Source organism: Somniosus microcephalus, chromosome 8, assembly GCF_052327205.1.
Source record: "Somniosus microcephalus isolate GS21.2 chromosome 8, FLI_Smic_1.0, whole genome shotgun sequence".
Taxonomy (NCBI): Eukaryota; Metazoa; Chordata; class Chondrichthyes; order Squaliformes; family Somniosidae; genus Somniosus; species Somniosus microcephalus.
The window spans coordinates 27,052,607-27,073,994 of NC_140994.1; the positions used below are offsets into that span (position 1 = coordinate 27,052,607).

Consider the following 21,388-nt stretch of genomic DNA (forward strand, 5'->3'; position numbering starts at 1 on the left):
GAAGTGTAGTCACTGTTGTTACATCGGCATACACAGCAGCCAATTTGTGCACAGCAAGAAGCCACAAATAGTAATGAGATAATGGCCAGAACACTGAAAGAATTCCCCTAATCATAGGCCCATCGTGCCTGTACTGCCTCTTTGGCAAAGCTATCCAATTCGTCCCACTCACCTGCTCTTTTCCATAGCCCTGTAATTTTTTTCCTTTCAAGTATTTAACCAATTTTGTTTTGAAAGTTACTACTGAATCTGCTTCCACCACCCTTTCAGGTAGTGCATTCCAGATCACAACAACTCACTGTATTGCCTCTGGTTCTTTTGCCAATCACCTTACATTTGTGTCCACTGGTTACCGACCCTTCTGCCACTGGAAACAGTTTCTCCTTATTTACTATATCAAAACTATTCATGATTTTGAACACCTCTAGCAAATCTCCTCTTAACCTTTTCTGCTCTAAGGAGAACAACCCGAGCTTCTCCAGTCTCTCCATATAACTGAAGTCTCTCATCCCTGGTACGATGCTGGCAAATCTCTTCTGCACCTGCTCCAAGGCCTTGACATCCTTCCTTAAGGGTAGTGCCCAGAATTGGACACAATACTCCAGCTGAGGCCTAACCAGGGTTTTATAAAGGCTTAACATAACTTGCTTGTTTTTGTACTCTATGCCTCTATTAATAAAGCCAAGGAACTCATATGCTTTTTGTAACAGCCTTCATAACTTGTCCTGTCACCTTCAAAGATTGGGTACATACACCCCCAGGTCTCTCTGTTCCTGCACCCAATATTTTTAGAATAGTGCCATGGGATTCTTGGGTCGGAATTTTGCCGGCGCTCAGGGGGCGGGTTTCGAGGTGGGACATCCGGCAAAATCACCAAGATTGACAGCGGGTCAGAAACCCGCTGTCAACCCGCCTCCAATCAATCTTCCCAAGTGTCGGGTCCCCAATTTGTGCATGAACCCGACACATAGCGGCGGGAAGAGGATTGTAACCACTTAACTGCTTGTTAACAGGTTATTAACAGGCAGTTAACAGGCTTTTTCCAATTTTGACACTTCTACTGCGGGCTTCCCGACTACGGACACCGTGCCAGGTAAGTGTGGCGTGTTGTGAGTCTGCTGTAATGTTTATGCATTGATGACAGCTACAGAAGTGGTGTGAAGGAGCCAATGGTGCACTGGTAAGTTTCAGAGGTAAGAAAATGTTGGGAAATTCATTTTTAATGCATTTAGACTTTTCTGTAGGTAATGAGTTTTGAATTGTATGTGTAGTCCGACCTCATTGGGAGAACCTCTCTCACCAGTGACAGATCACTTCTGTAACCTCACCTGCAGCTGCCATCTGTTCTAGCCTAAGGAGGGAGTCACTGGATAGCCTGGGTGCAAGAGCTCACCTGTGAACAGTGATTGTCAGTGTTTGCAGCACCTCAATGCTGTCAAACACTGAAAAATCAACTGTCAAAAAAAATTGTGCATGGTCCCTTTAAGAAAACCGGTAGATGATGGCCCAGAAATTTGGGTCTCCACAGGTGAGTACGCGCTGGGTACTCACGCATAGGCCCAACGAAAGTGCAGGTTTTGTGCATGCACTGTGCATGCGCGGGAAACCGGAACTTCCGTTCCCTTAAAGGAAAGGGTTCACCGGTCGAACGCGTGCGCCGGAGAGGCAACGCGTGCGCCTGGAACTTACGTTTTTTTTGCCGGTTTCTCCGGGAGGGTAAGTCTCCAGGAGTTACACTTTTAAAAATCAGGCACAAGGCCTGCTTTTAACAAGGTAAGTGGTGAATTAAGTAAAATTAAAACATTTTTTCCACAGGTTTATTATTTTTAAATACTTTAAAGAAAGGTAAGTTTATTTTTAGCCCCATTAGAAACTGTAATTAATTTTTTTTTAAATTTTAATTATTGTTTAAAATAGTTATTTTATGTAATTTATAGTTATTTTAAAAATGTGATTTTTTTTTTATTATTTGAAGTTTTAGTTATGTTTTGGGGCTGATTTATATTTATATATAGTTTTGACAGCTCTTCCTGTCAAATTTATGAATGGGCATTCCCTGCTACCATTGGCTCTCCATGGCCCACGTGATCCCAGGGGACGCTTCGAACTAACTGCGCCCCTGGGATACGCAAGCACTGCGCGCCAGCAGTTGGAGGAGGCCCAGGATTGGAATCCCACGCGGGCCCACAGCTCAACGGCCGGCACGCTAGGTAAGTGCAGGTCGGGGGCTTGCACCCGCAGGAAGCCCCCGACCCGAACTTCTGGGCCTATGCGTCATCAAATTACGTCATCTGACACTGGCTTCCTTTTAATTGGCTGGCAAGCCCGCAGGGCGGGCTTAACAAGGCCAATTGACGCAAAATCACGTCTGTGGGCCGGATATAGTTGGAGGCGGGACTGGAACCCGGAAGGCAGCTGGCCCGCTCCCAAGCCGCCTCGAAGCATAAAATCGCGGCCTTTATGTCCACCTGACCAGGCAGATAGGGCTTAGTTTAACATCTTATCCAAAGGACAGCTTCTCAACAATACAGCCTAGACTGTGTGGTGTAGTGAGGTTTGAACCCGTGAACTTCTGATTCAGAGACAAGAGAGCTACCACAGAGCTAACTAAGAAACAGAAAACTGGAAAGGAAAATAAAATAAACTTAAATAACAATGGTGGCTAATGGGAAATGCAGCAATTCATAACTGTAGTGTATGTACCTTTAAGAGCCCCTGTGTACTGTAATACCGGTAGTGACCACTCGGGTATATAAGCCTGTATAGCATCTTGTATCTTTTAGTTCACCTCCAGACTTTGTTCAGTAAACACCTGTTAAACCAACTCCTGCATTCCGTGTCTCCATTAACACACGGATACAACAATAACTAATGTTGATAAATAATGTTTGCATTCAGCTTTTTTAATCTAATTATTTTTTGAAGTCTTCTTTAAGCCCCCCTACACACACACACACACACACACACAGACACTCACACAAATCCATCACGCATCATTTGCCAATAAATCTGCTTCTAGCCCTCTGCCAATGCAACTTAGTAAGTGACTACTTGGAGACGTACGAGGGAAGGGCAAGGTAACTTAAATGATAACAACAGAAAACGCTGGAAAAACTCAGCAGGCCAGGGCAGCATCCGTGGAGAGAGAAACAGAGTCAACGTTTCAGGTTGATGACCTTTCGTCAGAACTGGAAAAAAGCAGGAAATGGAAAGCAGGTTTAGGGGCTGGGAAAAGGGGGAGGGGATGAAAGAACAAAAGGGAAGGTCAGTGATAGGATAGAAAGCAGGAGAGATTAAGCAACATTGAGAGACATTAAGAGCTATTCAAGGCGAGAGGAGGTGGTAATGGGACAGGTTAAGAAACAAAGGATTGCTCTAGATGGGGTGTGAATTGTGCTGGCAGAATGAAGGACAGCTGCCATGTGGGAGGGAAGAAGAAGAAAGAAAAAAAAAGGCAAACAAAAATGGTGGATAAAAAAAAGAAGAAAATATGTGATGGGGCCGAGGTTATGATCTGAAATTGTTGAACTCTATGTTGAGCCCAGAGGGCTGTAAAGTGCCTTATCGAAAGATGAGGTGCTGTTCCTCGAGCTTACGCTGAGCTTCCGTGGAACAGTGCAAGAGGCCGAGGACGGTGAAGTCCGAGTGGGAATGGAGCAGAGAATTAAAGTGACAGGCCACAGGGAGCTCGGGGTCCCCCTTACGGACTGAACGGAGGTGTTCCGCAAAGTGGTCACCCAATCTGCGTTTGGTCTCCCCAATGTAGAGGAGACCACATCATGAGCAGCGAATACAGTATACTAAATTGCAAGAAGTACAAGTAAATCGCTGTTTCACCTGGAAGGGGTTTTTGGGGCCCTGGACAGTGGGAAGGGGGGAGGTATAAGGGCATGTGTTGCATCTCCTGCGCTTGCACGGGAAGGTGCCGGGCGAAGGGGAAGGGTTGCTGGGGGTGGTAGAGGAGTGGACTAGGGTGTTGCGAAGGGAGCGGTCCCTATGGAATGCTGAAAGGGGAGGTGAGGGGAAGATGCGTTTGGTGGTGGGATCACACTGGAGGTGGCGGAAATGGCGGAGGATGATCCGTTGAATGTGGAGGCTGGTGGGGTGAAAGGTGAGGACAAGGGTAACTCTATCGTGGTTCCGGGAGGGAGGGGCAGGGGTGAGGGCAGAAGTGCGGGAGATAGAATGGACACGGTCAAGGGCCGTGTCAACCACAGTAGGGGGGAATCCTCGGCTGAGGAAAAAGGAAGCACTGGTATGGAAGGTGGCATCGTCGGAGCAGATCCGGCGGAGACAGAGAAACTGGGAGAATGGAATAGAGTCCTTACAGGAGGCGGGGTGAGAGGAAGTGTAGTCCAGGTAGCTATGGGAGTCAGTGGGCTTGTAGTGAATGTTAGTCAATAACCTATCCCCAGAGATGGAGAGGGAGAAGTCGAGGAAGGGGAGGGAAGGGAAGAGTCGGAGATGGACCATATGAAGGTGAGGGAAGGGTGGAAATTGGAAGCAAAGTGAATGAAATTTTCTAGTTCAGGGCGAGAGCAGGAGACGGCACCGATACAGTCATCAATGTAGCAGAAAAAGAGGTGAGGGAGGGGACCAGAGTAGGACTGGAACAAAGAGTGTTCCACATATCCCACAAAAAGGCAGGCATAGCTAGGACCCATGCGGGTACCCATAGCAACACCTTTGATTTGGAGGAAATGAGTGGAGTCAAAGGAGAAGTTGTTCAGTGGAGTCAAAGGAGAAGTTGTTCAATGTGAGAACAAGTTCAGCCAGGCGGAGGAGGGTGGTGGTGGATGGGGACCGGTTGGTCCTCTGTTCAAGGAAGAAGCGGAGCACCCTCAAGCCATCCTGGTGGGGGATGGAGGTGTAGAGGGATTGTACGTCCATAGTGAAAAGGAGGCGGTTGGGGCCAGGAAACTGGAAACTGTTAAAGTGGCAGAGGGCGTCGGAAGAGTCGCGGATGTAGGTAGGAAGAGACTGGACAAGGGGAGAAAAAAGAGTCGAGATAGGGAGAGATAAGTTCCGTGGAGCAAGAACAGGCTGAAACGATGGGTCTACCAGGGCAGTCCTGTTTGTGGATCTTGGGAAGGAGGTAGAAGCGGGCTGTGCGGAGTTGGGGAACTATGAGGTTGGAGGCCGTGGGGGGGGTGGGGAGTCAAACTTAAATGATATTCATTCCCTTCTTTTGGGAAAGGATTTCACTTGATCAGCTCAAAAGCTGAAACTTGCCATGTGGGCAGTCAAACCAGTTCACAACCAGCCTGGGTTAATATATTTTTAACTTTTAAAAAATATTCCATCTTATTTCCACCATCTACAAGGCACAAGTAAGGAGTGTGATGGAACACTCTCCACTTGCCTGGATGAGTGCAGCTCCAACAACACTCAAGAAGCTCGATACCATCCAGGACAAAGCAGCCCGCTTGATTGGCACCCCATCCACCACCTTAAACATTCACTCCCTCCACCACCTGCGTACCGTGGCTGCAGTGTGTACCATCTACAAGATGCACTGCAGCAACTCGCCAAGGCTTCTTCAGCAGCACCTCCCAAACCCACGACCTCTGCCACCTAGAAGGACAAGGGCAGCAGGCGCATGGGATCACCACCACCTCCAAGTTCCCCTCCAAGTCACACACCGTCCTGACTTGGAAGTGTATCGCCGATCCTTCATCGTCGCTGGGTCAAAATCCTGAAACTCCCTCCCTAACAGCACTGTGGGAGCACCTTCACCACACGGACTTCAGCGGTTCAAGAAGGCAGCTCACCACCACCTTCTCAAGGGCAACGAGGGAAATGCAATAAATGCTGGCTTTGCCAGCGATGCCCACATCCCATGAATGAATAAAAAAAAATACTCAAAGGGCATGTTGAAACTAATAAAAGTAGAAGAATGCAAGGCAGCTTTTTTGTACTATCTAAACTGTAATTTGAAATCTATCAAAGATTAAAAGAAACAATATGACATGAAATGCAGGCAGTAAGTAGTAGTTTTGTTTTCCAAGATAACTGAGTGTTTCCCTTGGACGTGTCTTAGTCTCCTCACTATTTTGCGCAATGATTAGTTGGTTATCTAGGTTTACTTTTCTTTAACAGTTGCTTCATTTTATTATTCAGATTCTTGAAAGATTCACAGGATTCATAATATTATGATCATCGAGAAGAGCGTTGGTGCGATGACACAGCCTTGCTTGACCCCGGTCTGTACGTGAATTGGGTCTGTGGTGGATCCGTTGGTCAGGATCACGGCTTGCATGTCGTCGTGAAGCAGGCGGAGGATGGTGACAAACTTTTGAGGGCAGCCAAATTTGAGGAGGACACTCCATAATCCTTCATGGTTGACAGCGTCGAAGGCCTTTGTGAGGTCAAAGAAGGCCATGTACAGCGTGACATGAATCTTACCATTCATGTAGAAATGACCTATGAAATAATACTGGGCGGCCTGCTGGTGGCACTGTCCAGGGAGCGTATAAATACTCGGGCACGGGCCCAGCTTGCTCAGGACATTTTGTAAACAGGGACTAGTGAAGGACAACTAGACCTCCATGTTGTGAAACAGTTGATTAAAGCCTTGTTTAATACTCAGACCAAGTGCCTTGAAGTTTTCTTACATCAATTTAATCAACTGGACCTGCTCCACGCTCTGAGTGGTTTTGGGAACAGACGGCTATGACTCAAATGGTAGAAGGGAACCAGAGGTAGTAATCAATCCATCATGGAGAAACTACTCCGACCCACCCGTCTTGACCTGGACCCGAATTCACCTACAACTGCTAAGGTATGGAAACACTGGTATCGTACCTTCAGCAACTTCCTCAGGGTGTGTGGTGAGAATGTTCCTGATAAGTTAGAGATACTTGCCAATTATGTATCTCCTCATGTGTTTGACTATATCGAAGACTGTGTAGACTATGACTCCGCTATCCAAATACTACAGCAGCTATATGTTAAGGCCCCAAACGAAATTTTTGCTCGGCATCTACTGGCCACAACCCGACAACAACCTGGGGTATCACTTGACGAATTCCTTCAAAAGCTTTGCAGGCTCAGCAAGGATTGTAATCTCAAAGCTGTCTCAGCTGAGCAGTACCAGGAGGTGTTAATTCGTGATTCTTTTATTAATGGAATTGTGTCTCCCTTCATACGCCAGCGTCTGTTGGAGAATAAAACCCTCAAGTTTCAAGCTGCCTATGACCAGGCATGTTCTCTGGACTTAGCAAAAAAAATGCAGATGCCTATCTTTTACTGCGTGCACGGACTGCTGCTATCACTTTTGGTGACTCCTCCAATGGGCCTCGGGTGGAAGCCCTCACTGATGACGACTCTATCCTAGCTGATGACGACCCTACCCTAGAAGCCCTCACTGATGACGTCCCTGCCCTAGCGGCATCTTGGCAATCTGGAAGGAAGTGTTTCTTCTGTGGAGGTGCATTCCACTATAGGAAATTTTGTCCTGCTCGTAATGCAATCTGCAATCATTGCAGTAAGAAAGGTCACTTTTCTAAGGTATGCCAGTCAAGAGCCTCTGTTAGTAAGAAAGGTCACTTTTCTAAGGTATACTCGTCAAGAGCCCCTGTTAGTTTTGCAGCTGCTATCCATAAAACTGCTGCTCCCTCAAGAGCCACTACTAAGGTTACAGCTGTCAAGGGTAAAACAGCCCCTCCTCCCATCACAGCTGTTTTTCCCCAAAGCCTGTCCCATGCAGCCATGAAGGTTTCGGTAAATGGACACATTTTGAGTGCACTAATCGACTCATGCAGTTCTGACAGCTTCATCAGTGAGCAGGCTGTCAGTAAGTTAAAACTGTGTATTTACCCTTCGGACAAGGAAATTGCAATGGCTCTGACGAGACTGACCACCGACTCTTCCGGCTATTGTCTTGTCGACCTTATTCTCAATGGCTGCACTTATTTCTCCACCCGGCTCGGGGTGCTCAAAAACCTCTGCAGTGATGTGCTCCTGGGACAGGATTTCCAGAAACAACACAAGACTCACTTTCGAGTTTGGAGGGTCAAAGCCGGAGCTTACTAATTCCAAAGTACCATTTTGTGCGCTTTCGGCGGCTTCGCTCAACGAGCCCTCCTTGTTTGCCAATCTTTCCCCGTGACGTAAGCCCATAGTCACTAAATCACGACGTTTCAGCCAAGATGACCTATCCTTTATCAAAGCAGAGATCTCTCGCCTTCTAGCCATGTTCATTTTCCTGGCGGGCTCAAGTCGTCGTTGTTAAAAATCCTCTGAAGCAACACAAGAAACGTCTTTGCATCAATTACTCGCAAACTACTAACCAGTATACCAACCTGGATGCCTACCCAGTACCACGCATCGATGACATGGTCAATAACCTTGCCAACTATAAGGTATTAACAACTTTTGACTTAAAGAGCGCATACCATCAAGTACCGTTAAAGGACTCTGACAAAAAGTATACGGCCTTTGAGGCCAATGGTCGGCTTTACCAGTTTTGTCATCTTCCATTTGGGGTCACCAAAGGGGTGGCCGTCTTCCAACGGGCAATGGATAGCCTAGTCAAACAGGAGAACATAACGGACACTTTCCATATCTGAATAATATCACCTTTGCTGGTCATGACCAGAAGGAGCATGATGCCAACCTCCAGAAATTTCTTGACGTTCTCGTCGTCGCAACTTAACCTTAAATGAGTCCAAATCTGTGAAATCAGTACCATCAGTCAACATCCTTGGCTACTGGGTGGGCAATGGTGTCATCAAACCAGATCCGGAGCGACTTCATCTGCTTCAGGAGCTCCCTCCTCCTATGAATCTCGGCTCTCTTCGTCGGGCCCTCGGCATGTTCGCCTATTATGTGAAGTGAATACCCCACTTCTCCAAAAAGATCTAGCCCCTGCTTCACGCGAAGTCATTTCCGTTGGAGGCAACGGCTATTTCGGCTTTCGACCTCCTCAGGCAACAACTGGAAAAATCCACGCTTCGTTCCATCGATGAAAATCTCCCTTTCGTGGTCGAGCGCGATGCATCGGAGGTGCCGATCTCGGCTACCTTGAATCAAGGTGGTCGACCCGTTGCATTTCTGTCCAGAACTTTGCAGGGTAGCGAGCTCCATTATCCTCCTGTCGAGAAGGAGGCTACGGCTATCATCGAAGCAGTACGTAAATGGAGTCATTTTCTCGCTCGTCGCCATTTCACGCTTATAACCGATCAGCGCTCCGTGGCCTTTATGCTGGATAACCGGAAACGCACTAAGATCAAGAATAACAAAATACAGCTCTGGAGGATGGAATTGGCCGCCTTATCTACACCATACATTATTGACCCGGCAAAGAGAATGTGGCCCCGGATACCCTCACGCGTGCATTCTGCTCTTCCATGTCAACTTCGACTCTTGCGGATCTTCATACTGATTTATGCCATCCTGGCGTTACCCATATGTTGTACTTTGTGCGATCTAAAAATCTCCCATTTTCTACGGAAGACATGAAAAGAACATGCTCCACTTGTAGAATTTGCGCGGAATTAAAACTGCAATTCTTCCATCCGTCGGATGGCTCGCTCATACACCCTACACAGCCTATGCAGCGACTCAGCATTGACTTTAAAGGGCCACTGCCTTCCTCAACGCGAAACACCTACTTGCTTACTATGGTGGACGAATATTCACGCTTTCCCTTTGCTTTCCCCTGTCCCAATATGCTTACTTCCACAGTGATCAAATGCCTCGATCAGGTCTTTTCCCTTTGCAGTACGGCCAATTTCATCCACTCTGATCGGGGTCCCTCCTTCATGTCAAGCGAACTCAAAAGTTAGCTTTCTCAACGGGGAATCGCCACAAGTAGAATGACACAGTATCATCCTATTGGAAATGGACAGGTTGAGAGATACAACGCTATCATTTGGAACACTGTTCATCTTGCACTGAGGTCACACAACCTATCAGACCAGCAGTGGGAATCTATGCTCCCTGACGCATTGCATTCCATCAGGTCTCTTCTTTCTACATCCACCAACGCTACTCCTCACGTACGATTCTTCAGGTTCCAGCGTCGCTCCACGCATGGGACGTCCCTACCATCATGGTTGGTAGCTCCTAGCCCCGTGCTGCTCCGAAGATTCGTCCGATCCTCTAAGAGTGATCCCCTCGTCGACGAAGTGGAACTGACGGATGTCAATCCCACGTACGCATACGTGCGGTAACCTGATGGCCGGGAATCCGCAGTGTCACTTCGGGATCTGGCTCCCTGCCCAGCCGGTCCCACGGACCCAATCGATGGTGGGATCCGTATTAATGACGCAAATACCCTGCGCTCCTCTGAGGATGACGCCCTACCTGGGACGTCAAGGGATCTGCCAGCTATTCCACCAGATCAACCCGGGGAACAGAGCCCTCCCTGCGAGATGGCCACCCGAAGCCAGTTCGGCGGTCAGTCTCCGACTACTGGGCAGGGTGAAGCCAGCTCTGCGCCTGTGGGGGCCCGCACCCGGAGCCACGATCGCCCCAGTCCCCCTCAGGTCGATCAAGATGACATGGACTCTGCCAGCCCGCCGGTACGAACTAAGCGACCCAGGGACCAAAACATGGTCTGAGGAGATGTGCCTTCCGGCCACCGATGGAGTACCAAACGACTGCGTCTATTCTTAGTCCGATTAATTTGGTAGAAAGAAGCCACTGGACTTCCAATCTTTCAAGCGGGAAGAATGGCATGATTCTTGCCATTCATGTAGAAATGACTTATGAAATAATACTGGGCGGCCTGCTGGTAGCGCTGTCCAGGGAGAGTATAAATACTCGGGCACGGGCCCAGCTTGCTCAGGACATTTTGTAAACAGGAACTAGTGAAGGACAACTAGACCTCCATGTTGTGAAACAGTTGAGTAAAGCCTTGTTTAATACTCAGACCAAGTGCCTAGTAGTTTTCTTACGTCACAGCGGTTGGTGCTGTTCCCTGCATTTCTCTTGTATTTGACGCACGGTGAAGGTCATGTTTATTGTGCCCCTTAGTGGACAGAATCCGCATTGCGACTCTGGGAGGAGCTCTGGACGTCGGTGACCAAGTCCAACACCGCCTTCTGTGTGCCAGTGCAGCCTTCGGTCACCTGAGGAATAGAGTGTTTGAAAACCAGGACCTCAAACCCGGCACTAAGCTCATGGTCTACAGAGCAGTAGTGATACCCGCCCTCCTGCATGCTTCAGAGACATGGACCATGTACAGCAGGCACCTCAAAGCACTGGAGAGGTACCATCAACGCTGCCTCCGCAAGATCCTTCAAATACTTTGGCAAGATAGGCGCACCAACATGATCATACTTAAATCTAGCAATCTGGTAGCAAGTGCTGGTACAGGCCCAGAGCATTGAGCCAATTCTGCAGGCACATAGAAGTTGTAAAATGAACAGCCTAGAACTAAGTAGGTCTATTTTCTTAACTGACAAATATGGGGTTCTCAAATATCACAGAGATTTTGAGTTTCACAGGGAAACAGTGCTTAAAAGTTTCTCTACACTGTGACCCCTTTATCCCTTTCAACCACCTGTCTGGGCCAGTCCCATGTCAATGTGAGTGCTCCAACTTGGGAGTAATAGACTACACAATCTGGAAGTGTGATGTCTTTCACTATATAAATCAACAGTGAATAATAGTTATCTACCCAACAGGCAGGAGTGGGCCTTTGGCGCAGCAGTAGTATCCCCGCCACTGGGCCAGAAGGCGTAGGGTTTCGAACCCCGCTCCAGACAGTCCCGGCAAGTGGAGTCGGAGCTCCGGCTCTAAATTCTGGGTTGACATCCAGCAGGATACTTGCGTTCGTGGGTGTGAGTGCCCCCCCCCCCCCCTCGTATGGGTTGTGGGAGCCTGTAAAACCCTCCCGCCATAGGATTAACCACCCTAATGGCTGGTATGAAGATGGTTACGGTCACGGAAGGAGCGCTAACGTGGCCAGAAATCCTTCCACCACTTCATACAGTTCCCCAAAGGGAACAGTGTGAAGACATGAAAGAGAGACCCAACAGGCACGTATCATTTATTAAGTAACAAAATAACACCACCACTGTAACTTTCCATACTTCTTTAGGCTTTGTTTAGTTTCTGGAAAATCACAAAGATGTTCAGAAACATTTTGGGAAAAAATGAGTCATTTGGCGTCACATTGCCTAATACTGTACCTAAATTTGGCCCAATTGCAACAATTTGACAATTATTAAAAATAAAGTCTGCAAGAAAGGTATCTGCTTTGTTTTGATATATATACACACATTTAGTCAGCCCTGACTAGTGTTAATCTAAGGTTCGTGTGTGGTGCAAAATTACTGATCTCCGACAACATCGACAGAGTGTCCAATCCTTTTTCATTATGAGCATTTTTAACGTTTTATCCATGAAACCCTACAGGAGGGGCCAGACAGCTTCCAACTGATGATTTGTCTGTCCAGCCAACTGTGGAAAGAGATACAGGAATGTAGGAAAAAAGGGATGAGATTGGAATGGATTCAGACTATTCGCCATTATATTTCTTGCTGTCTACTGTAGAGGGACATGTAAGGCCTCTCATGTTTGGTGTTTGCTCCTTCTAACCACTGGCAGCTTAGTGGGATGGGGGAATAGGCAGCCTTGTGCTAGTGATATTTCCACTTGATCACTGGCGGAGGAAAAGACAGCCTTGTACTGCTCATACATACATCCGATCTAAATTATTTCAACTACGCTCAGGAGCATTGAACAGAATCACTGCCAATTTATTTTGCATACCACAGGTTTTGAGTTTGGAGTTCAGCTTCAGTGAACTTGGCTTTCCAAGTGGAATCTGAAATCCAAAATAAGCCAAGTGCATATTTCTATCTGTTTTGTTTTGGACGGTGTATTAATCTGCTTTGATAATTTCAGACAACGTGTCTGGGCGAATAACTGTCATATATATTAAACCACACATCAATTGTTTCTAGTCACTCTACCTGATGCAGAGTCTTCTCCTGTTCATTCAGCTGTTGTTGCAAGCTTTCTTTGTGTTGATTTACAAGAGATAACTCTGTTACAATTTCTGCCATTGACTGCTGAAAGATTTGCTGTTTCCCTGCAAACTGAAGACACAAAATGCTTAACATACACATACAGGGTTCGAATAATTCGGTTTGAAATACTACAGATATTATGCTCTTCTAACGTTTCTGGTTAATTTACAACCGCAGATGACCTCACACATCAAGATTAAATGCAGGCATTTCCAACTCACCGTTACTTTTCATTAGATATAAAATTGTACACTCATCGCGCTGTACTCCCTTAAATTAACACATCTGTCCTAAATTTGCAGCACTTCAGTGGTTAGATGATTTAGCTCTCCACCATGCAGAGTTCTTATTTACAGATCGAATATAAATTTATTACTATAACAGTATTTATATTGGCTCAATTAATCAGTATGAGTGGTATTTCAGTTCAGTTTTAAGATTATTTTCACAAATTAGTTATAGAGCTCTCAAACCCACAAATTCTGGTCTCAGAAAGTTATAACTGCACTCTAGAGATTATTGTTAACAAGGTACAGATTTGTGTAGGGAGAAAATAGCACATTAAGACATTGCTGAAAGGGAATTAAACAAAACCAAGTCCTCCTCCTGTGGTAAGGCGCAATACCAGGGAAGGAACCTGAACAAACTGGTACAGTCAAATCAGCACAACAATGCAGAGAGATACAACTCATACTTCTACAGAGTCTCCCTCAAGGTTAAACAGAAAAATATAAAACTGCTTACTTCTTTATTTATAGTTTGTATTTCAAGTTCCTCAACACAATAAGCAGGGTCATCTCTGTTATTCTGGAACTTCCTGGAAGCCAGCCAAGTCTTATGACTTTCCAAGTATAAATCAAAATCTGTGAAAAACACCAATTAAAAATGAATAGAAATAATCTGATTTCCACTGGCACAATCAACTATCCTAAGATAGATTGGAACAAAGGTACAGTAATGTATTTGGACAAAGAGAAGACGACTTTTTGGAATGCATCCAGGCACACTTAAAAGATCAGTATATTTCTAGTCCAATAAGGAAAGAAGCATTGCTTGATTTAGTTCTGGGGAGTGATGTGGGGTAAATAACGGCTGTGAAAGTAGGAGACAATTGGGAAATTGTGACCACAACAGATTCACTCTAAGAATGCACTATGTCACAGAGTTATAAGGTGTGGCTTTGAGCCCATTTTTCATTGCACTATAAATCACTAATCTTGTTTGAACATTTGGGGAAGGTGCCAATCAAGAGACTAGAAATTTTCCGACAGGGAATATGTTAAAAAATCAACAGATAAGCTCCTGGCTAACAAACGTTGAGCTGGAAATTCTGCATTTATCCTACCGTAATTCCAGCGGAAGAGAACCAAATGATGAGTTGGGGGCAGGAACTCCCTGAGTTGAGAGTTCATGCTCCTGGATCTCGAAGGAGAGTTCATGCTCCTGGATCTCGAAGGGGACCAAACATTGCAATGGCGGCTGGTATATCTAGTGAGGTGAGGCATACTGACCTCTACAAGCATGCATGTAGGCCCCACTGCTGGAGTCCAGGCCAGGCAATAGTCTGGATCCCCGAAGAACTAAAAAAAAGTTATTTTCCAAATTCAGGCAGATGTGCCCCGTTGCTCAAGGGGCTGATCAGACCGCTGCTGGGATTGCAGGATGGGCAATAAATGCTGGCCTTGCCAGCAACGCTCACATCCCATAAACAAATTTAAAAAAAGGATGGGTGGTGCCTGAGAAAGCCACTCCCACCACTGGCACACATCACTGCTTCTGGTCAACATGGGCAGGTGGGAGCTGGAGATGCACCCAAAGTGGTGCTTCCAGTCACCTAGCTCATGTAAATGAGGTACCTTCCCATTTACCCTGCAAACTCTGACAGGGTCAGTGTTGGAGAGGCACCATCGGGAGCAATCCCAGGGTAGCCACCAGGATTGCAACCCAAGAATATTAGGGACCAGTGTGGGTTGAGCTAACAGGAGCATATTCCATGCTATTTTCTGCTTCCTCAGAGGGGAAAACTAATTTTAAATAGGTTTGGGAGGTGGAATGGAGGTTATCTGTGTTAAAAAAGTGCTTTTTTAAAGTAAGAAAAAAGTTCAACACACAGGCTGACTGACCTTCGAGGACACTGTTCTGAACTTGCAAAACCTGATGCTCAAGCTGTTTTGTAGCCTCAATACATGAAAGTAAATGAGTCTGTAAGGCAAAATCAAAAGACAGAAAGCTAAACAAACAACTTCGAAAAAAACTTGGAGTAAGACCACTGAAGATCAATTACTGATGCCTCGGCAATGTTTCACCAATGACAATGTTATACCAGTCTTTCAACAAATGTGAAGCATCTAGAACTCAGGAGCATGTGCCTGTTGCAGGCAGCATCTTTTGCCTGAATAGATGCAGGTAATGGAAAATCACTGTTGGAAACTCATGGTAAAATCTTGGTGATGTCTTGAAATCAATTTTGGAACACTTTATGCTTCCATTAGCTGATAACGAATGCAACGACCTTTTAATGAACCCCTATAAATTTCTCCACTATGTCACTCATGAAATAAAATGCACTGGGCTCTTTATTCTTTCTACTGTGGCTGGTGAGTGATGCTCAGCACATTGTGACTTGAATTTTTTTTTTTGCTGTGGTTGGGTAAAATCGTTTTCTCAATAGAATTTTTTCTGCTGGAATGTGCTTGTGGAGAAGATTGAAATTGTGGAGGAATATTTTGTGTTATATGATTGGTGAATAACAAAAGTAGAAAATAACCCATTAGAAAGAAGAAAAACAGACTTACTAAACAAAAACACTAGTGAGGAAGAAACATAGAAACATAGAAGATAGGAGCAGGAGTAGGCCATTCGGCCCCTCGAGCCTGCTCCGCCATTCAATGCGATCATGGCTGATCACCCAAACTCAGTACCCTGCCCCTGCCTTCTCCCCATATCCCTTGATCCCCTTAGCCTTAAGAAATATATCTAACTCCTTCTTGAATATATTTAATGAATTGGCCTCAACTGTCTTCTGTGGTAGAGAATTCCACAGGTTCACCACTCTCTGGGTGAAGAAATTCCTCCTCATCTCTGTCTTAAATGGCTTACCCCTTAGCCTTAGACTGTGACCCCTGGTTCTGGACTCCCTGCCATCGGGAACAGCCTTCCTGCATCTAGTCTGTCTAGTCCTGTTAGAATTTTATAAGTTTCAATGAGATCCCCTCTCATTCTTCTAAACTCCAGCGAGTATAAACCTAATCGACCCAATCTCTCTTCATACGTCATTCCTGCCATCCCAGGTATCAGTCTGGTGAGTCTTCACTGCACTCCCTCCATGGCAAGAACATCCTTCCTCAGATAAGGTGACCAAAACTGCACAGAAGACATATGATGGTCACAACTTAAATGACAAATACTAGAAATTATATTATATAAAGATATATAATTGGCTTGATTATTTTCTTCCTGCCTTTTGTCTCTTTCAGACTTACAACTTCCCTGGCTAAAAGAATGGTTGATTTATATATGCCTTGTGTAAACCTCATTAATAAAAAGGTTAAATGATGTGGAAGAGCAGATGCATTTGAGGGGTTGAGTTTCACAAGACATTAAAAGCACTTAAGTTACTTAATTTCTTATTTTTCTTGTTTCTAAATATTTAGAGTGCTTTTGGCCCGTGAGCGGTGTAGTGCCACTTTTTACGGAACTACTTTTGATAGTGGAGAGTAAATTCTTGCACTGTAAATTTTTGCACGTTAAAAGTTTCACATGGAAATAATCACGCTAAGCTAGAGACATAATAAACATTGAAATTTACTTTAAAAAAAACAACTGGATTCATTCCGCACTAAAACAGAAAACACAACTATCCCATCACATAACCTTCATTAAATTTTCAAAGATGTTAAACACTACCCACAAATACCAGTATCATAGGTCCTCGCCTATCATCTTACAACAGCTTTGTGCTGCTGTTTCCATAGCAACCACACAACAAACCAATCACAACTTAAAACGGAGCATTACGTAATCACAATAAAAAAATACAAACATATACAATACAGCATTAACCAAAAAGGGATTGTGATATAAACTTTAACCTATCATTCGCAAATTTTTCACAGCAAGAAATTATGGCTTAACAAATAAAGGTTTGAACCAAATATCTCAAAATAGGAACTTCAAAAACCCTAATAGAAAGCAGAAATAATAAATGACGAGAGATTTACCAGAAACTAAAAATAGGCAAATGGCTGCAACAGCAATTGGTCACCCAACAACAGAACAACAACAAAAAAATCTCCAGTGGAAACCAGACACTAAATGGAACAGTTGGAAGCATTGTTAGAATAAAATTTTGCTGGACAAGATTTTGCTGGAAAAGACCATTTTGCTGGACAAGATTTTGCTGGAAAAGACACAAACAACAAATTCGCTGACTGGGACTAATTGAATCACTGCACAATGAGACATGCCACGCTTACGCATGGCTGGAACAAAGTTCATCTCGTGTCCTGACTGGGACTAATTGAATCACTGAGGACTAACAAGGTTCACTGGTACCCTATTATCGAACTAATCACATTCCGCCAATGACACGGACGGAACAAGACGGAACGAAGACCTTTCGCAATCACTGAAGAGGCAGAATTGGCAACACGAGTGTGTAAACTCCTGACTGGAGGAAAATAACGATATGCGCTAATAAACGAATTGATTGGATGAATGTAAATGATCTAAAACCAACTTCTTGGAATTGTATATAAGCTCGGCACGTACTACAATCGAAGAGAAGGTGCTCTTGCAGACCGCGTGGTTGCAGACGCTTCTCCCAGAGCTCTGTCATTTAATAAAGTTGTCTCTCTTACTCAAAGTCTAGTTTCCGAGGAATCATTTTTCCTACAACAGCATCATATTAAACAGCAACCAGTCAATTAACAATAACTCTTTGGCAGTAAAGGTATAATAGAACAATACCACATTAAATGGCACATCACACTATCCAATGGCACCAAAGAGAAACAATGGCCCGGAACTTGCGGTCCACGGCAAAGCAAAGACATTCTCCACTGGCCCCGAGGTACGCCTCACTCAGAGATCTCGCGATCCCTGTTTCGCGGACTTTGGGTTTTCCGACATTCAATTCAAATCAACGAAGTATAGTGGGGATCCCCTTGTGTCAACTACTGTGATGTCGACAAGCTGTTTAAGCAGCCAATCAAAACGCAGGGTTCTCACAGGCAACGAACAAGGAAGTGCGTAAGCTCTTAAAATTCTAACTTTTTAAAAATGTTAGAGCGAGCAAAACAAAGATTGGGTCTCTCTCATGGGGAAAAGGCAAACCTGAAATAAAGATGGACAAATATTAAAAAAAATTTTTTTTTTTTTTTTAAAGTTTCTTAAATTTAAATTTTTATTAAAATGGACAAATTTCACACTGAACAAAATTAAAATTAGTTTTTCAGGCCCTTAACCTTTGTTTTGCAGTCAATACACTGTTAATACCCCAGTTACACCTAATTCCTTTGAGTCTAACTTTTAGTGGGGAATTTAACAGCGGAAGAGCCGAAGTTTTCATCAGTTTCCCTGATTCGGGCGAGTAGACAGATTGCCGGCTCAGTGGTGTGGGCGGGGGAGGCACAGCGCAGCCTGTGTCGGAGCTGTCAATGACAGACCACAGCTTCAAGATTTCCGCATGCACCTGCACCAAATCCCGAAGTTGCGGTCAGTTTCAACGACGGAATGACGGCAAACGCTGCAAGTTCGCCGTCATCTCAACCGCAAATTCCGGGCCCAGATTCCACCAAACTTCAAACAATGCAAATAAGAATGAATCCCTGCTGCTTAAAAGCAAAGTGGGGGGGGTGGTGAGAGAGGGGCAATTGCCAGGACTGTGAAGTCGGGGGAGCGCTCCTGCTCCTCCTGGCTCAACAGGAAGGTTCCTAAAAAAACGTTGTTTATAAAAAATGTACCTTTAGTTGGCAGCCGCTGCTTCGGACTCCTAAGCGGGGCAGGCACGCACCTGACCCGCTCATCGCTGCCAATTTTTCTTTGGGGACCTGAAACAGTCGTGCAGATGAAGGGCCTAATACCCGTTCTAGGTGGCTGCCGGGGACATCTTAAAAATGGCCTGACCCAATTTCGCATTGGACATTTTTCAGACATTGATCCTCGAAATTGGGCCAGGCTGTGCCTTATTTATGCTCCTATAATGGGTGCAGCGAGGTCCAATTTCTACCCCCCCCTCCTCCGTATACATTTGTTAACATTAGTTATTGAAGCACAGCTGTTGCAGCATGCAATAGTGGTGGGACCTAAAACAGTCATTATGCAGATGAAGGGCCTAATTGTTGAGATACCGCGGCAAATGTGGGAGTCGAGACCAGAGCTATTGAAAACACAACTGCTTTATTCGAACCACATGACAAACAGGAACTAGAAAAGCCCGCGCATCCACTTAAATACTTCCCAGACAGGAAGTGCTCCCGGCAGCCTGTCCCTGCGGGAAACAAGTTGCTGGAGGAAAGGGCCCCTGGCTGGGGGCTTCTGCTTAGACTGCCTGTGCCGCCGTGAGCGGATTATGTCCAGTGGTGGCGTGTCGCCACAGAGCTCCCCCCAGAATCCGCTTAGGAGGAGTGGACGAGTCGTGACGGTGGTCTAATGGTTCTGCCGCAGCGGCTCTGAGTGGTCGCCGGTCTGGTTGGTTGGGTCGGGCGGTTCGCCGCCGGCTGTGCTGGCTTGCCGGGGGGACGGCCTCTAGTTGGAGGCTGGGCCACGGGGACCTGTTCCCCTGGTTCTGTGTGTGCTGGTTTGAGCCGGTCGATGGAGACTGTCTCGACCCTGTCGCTGAGTCGCAGTTTGAAGACCTTGTCCCCGGTTTGTAGCACCTCGTACGGACCGTCGTACGGGGGTCGCAGGGGCCCGCGGTGCGCATCGTGTCGCACGAAGACGAAGCGCGCCTGCTGTAAATTTGGCGGGACGTGAGGTGCGAGTTCGCTGTGTCGGTTGACCGGAAGTGGGGCGAACTGCTGAGCGGAAGAGAAAGAGTCGAGCCGCTGCTGTTCGGCCGACCAAGGCTTGGTAGGCTCCGGAAGGAATTCGCCTGGGATGCGCAGCGGTTGTCTGTAGACTAACTCCGCTGCCGAGGACTGGAGGTCTTCCTTGACCGCGGTGCGTAGGCCGAGTAGCACCCATGGTAGGCGGTCAGTCCAGGTACTGTCCTGCAGGCCGGCGCGGAGTGAGGCCTTGAGTGACCTGTGGAAGCGTTCACAAAGTCCGTTGGCCTGCGGGTGGTACGCCGTGGTGCGGTGGAGCGTCACCCCGAGGTTGCGTGCTGTGGCCGTCCAGAGTTCGGAGGTGAACTGGGCGCCTCTGTCGGAGGTTATGTCGGCCGGTACGCCGAACCTCGCAACCCAGGTGTTAACGAACGCCCTGGCGATGTCGGCTGTGGTGGTGGAGGTCAGCGGCACTGCCTCAGGCCAGCGTGTGTAGCGGTCGACCATCGTGAGGAGATAAGTTTGGCCTTGCGATGGCGGCAGGGGACCGACGATGTCGACGTGTACGTGGTCGAAGCGGCGGCTGGGTACCTCGAAGTCTCCCAGGGGTGCTTTGGTGTGCAGCTGTACCTTAGCCCGTTGGCAGGCGAGGCAGGAGGTGGCCCAAGTCCGAACATCTCTGCTGAGGCCGCGCCAGACGAAGCGCTTGGAGAGGAGTTTGACGGATGCGCGGGAACCCGGGTGAGAGAGCCCGTGGAGCGCGTCGAAGACGTGGCGGCGCCAGGTCTCAGGGACGACCGGCCTGGGTTGGCCGAGTGAGACGTCGCACGTGACTGCCGTGGCTTCGGGCCCGTGCGCGACCTTGGCTAGGCGTAGCCCTGGCAGGCTGGTAGCCGCCGAGAGGAGGTCTGGGTCCGTGAGCTGGGCCGCTGCTAGTTGTGCGTAGTCGACCGCGAGGTGATTCGCACAGACGGCGGGACGGGAAAGGCAGTCGGCGACCACGTTGTCTCTACCGGAAACGTGCTGAATGTCCGTAGTAAACTCGGAGATGGCCGCGAGCTGGCGTTGCTGCCTAGCGGACCAGGGTTCGGTGTGCTTGGCCATCGCGTATGTGAGTGGCTTGTGGTCCACATACGCGGTGAAGGGGTGGCCTTCCAGGAGGAACCTGAAATGGCGGACCGACAGGTGGAGTGCGAGAAGCTCGCGGTCGAAAGTGGAGTATTTGACCTCCGGGGGGCGCAGTTGGCGGCTGTAGAAGGCAAGTGGCTGCCACGCGCCATTGACCCACTGCTCGAACACGGCCCCGACTGCGTGGTCGGAGGCGTCGGTGGTGAGCGCGATCCGGGCATCGGCCCTCGGGTGCGCGAGCAGAGTGGCATCGGCGAGCGCGTTTTTGGTGGATTCTGCAGCGCTGCCCAA

General features: G+C 47.0%; 1 protein-coding gene across 3 annotated transcripts in view; it reads right to left on the minus strand.

Annotated features, from left to right (window-relative positions):
• The window catches only part of LOC147113393 (uncharacterized), a 374,107-nt gene that overhangs the window by 265,562 nt on the left and 87,157 nt on the right, over positions 1-21,388 (minus strand). For all 3 annotated transcript variants that reach the window (XR_015079196.1, XM_085994401.1, XM_085994400.1), the window contains 3 exons: positions 15,107-15,185; positions 13,728-13,846; positions 12,927-13,052 (listed from right to left, as the gene is read on the minus strand). Coding sequence is in view for 2 of the 3 variants with exons in the window: in XM_085994401.1 (XP_085850527.1) it covers positions 12,927-13,052; positions 13,728-13,846; positions 15,107-15,185 (324 nt within the window). In the remaining variant the exon portion in view is untranslated. The remainder of the gene's footprint in view (positions 1-12,926; positions 13,053-13,727; positions 13,847-15,106; positions 15,186-21,388) is intronic.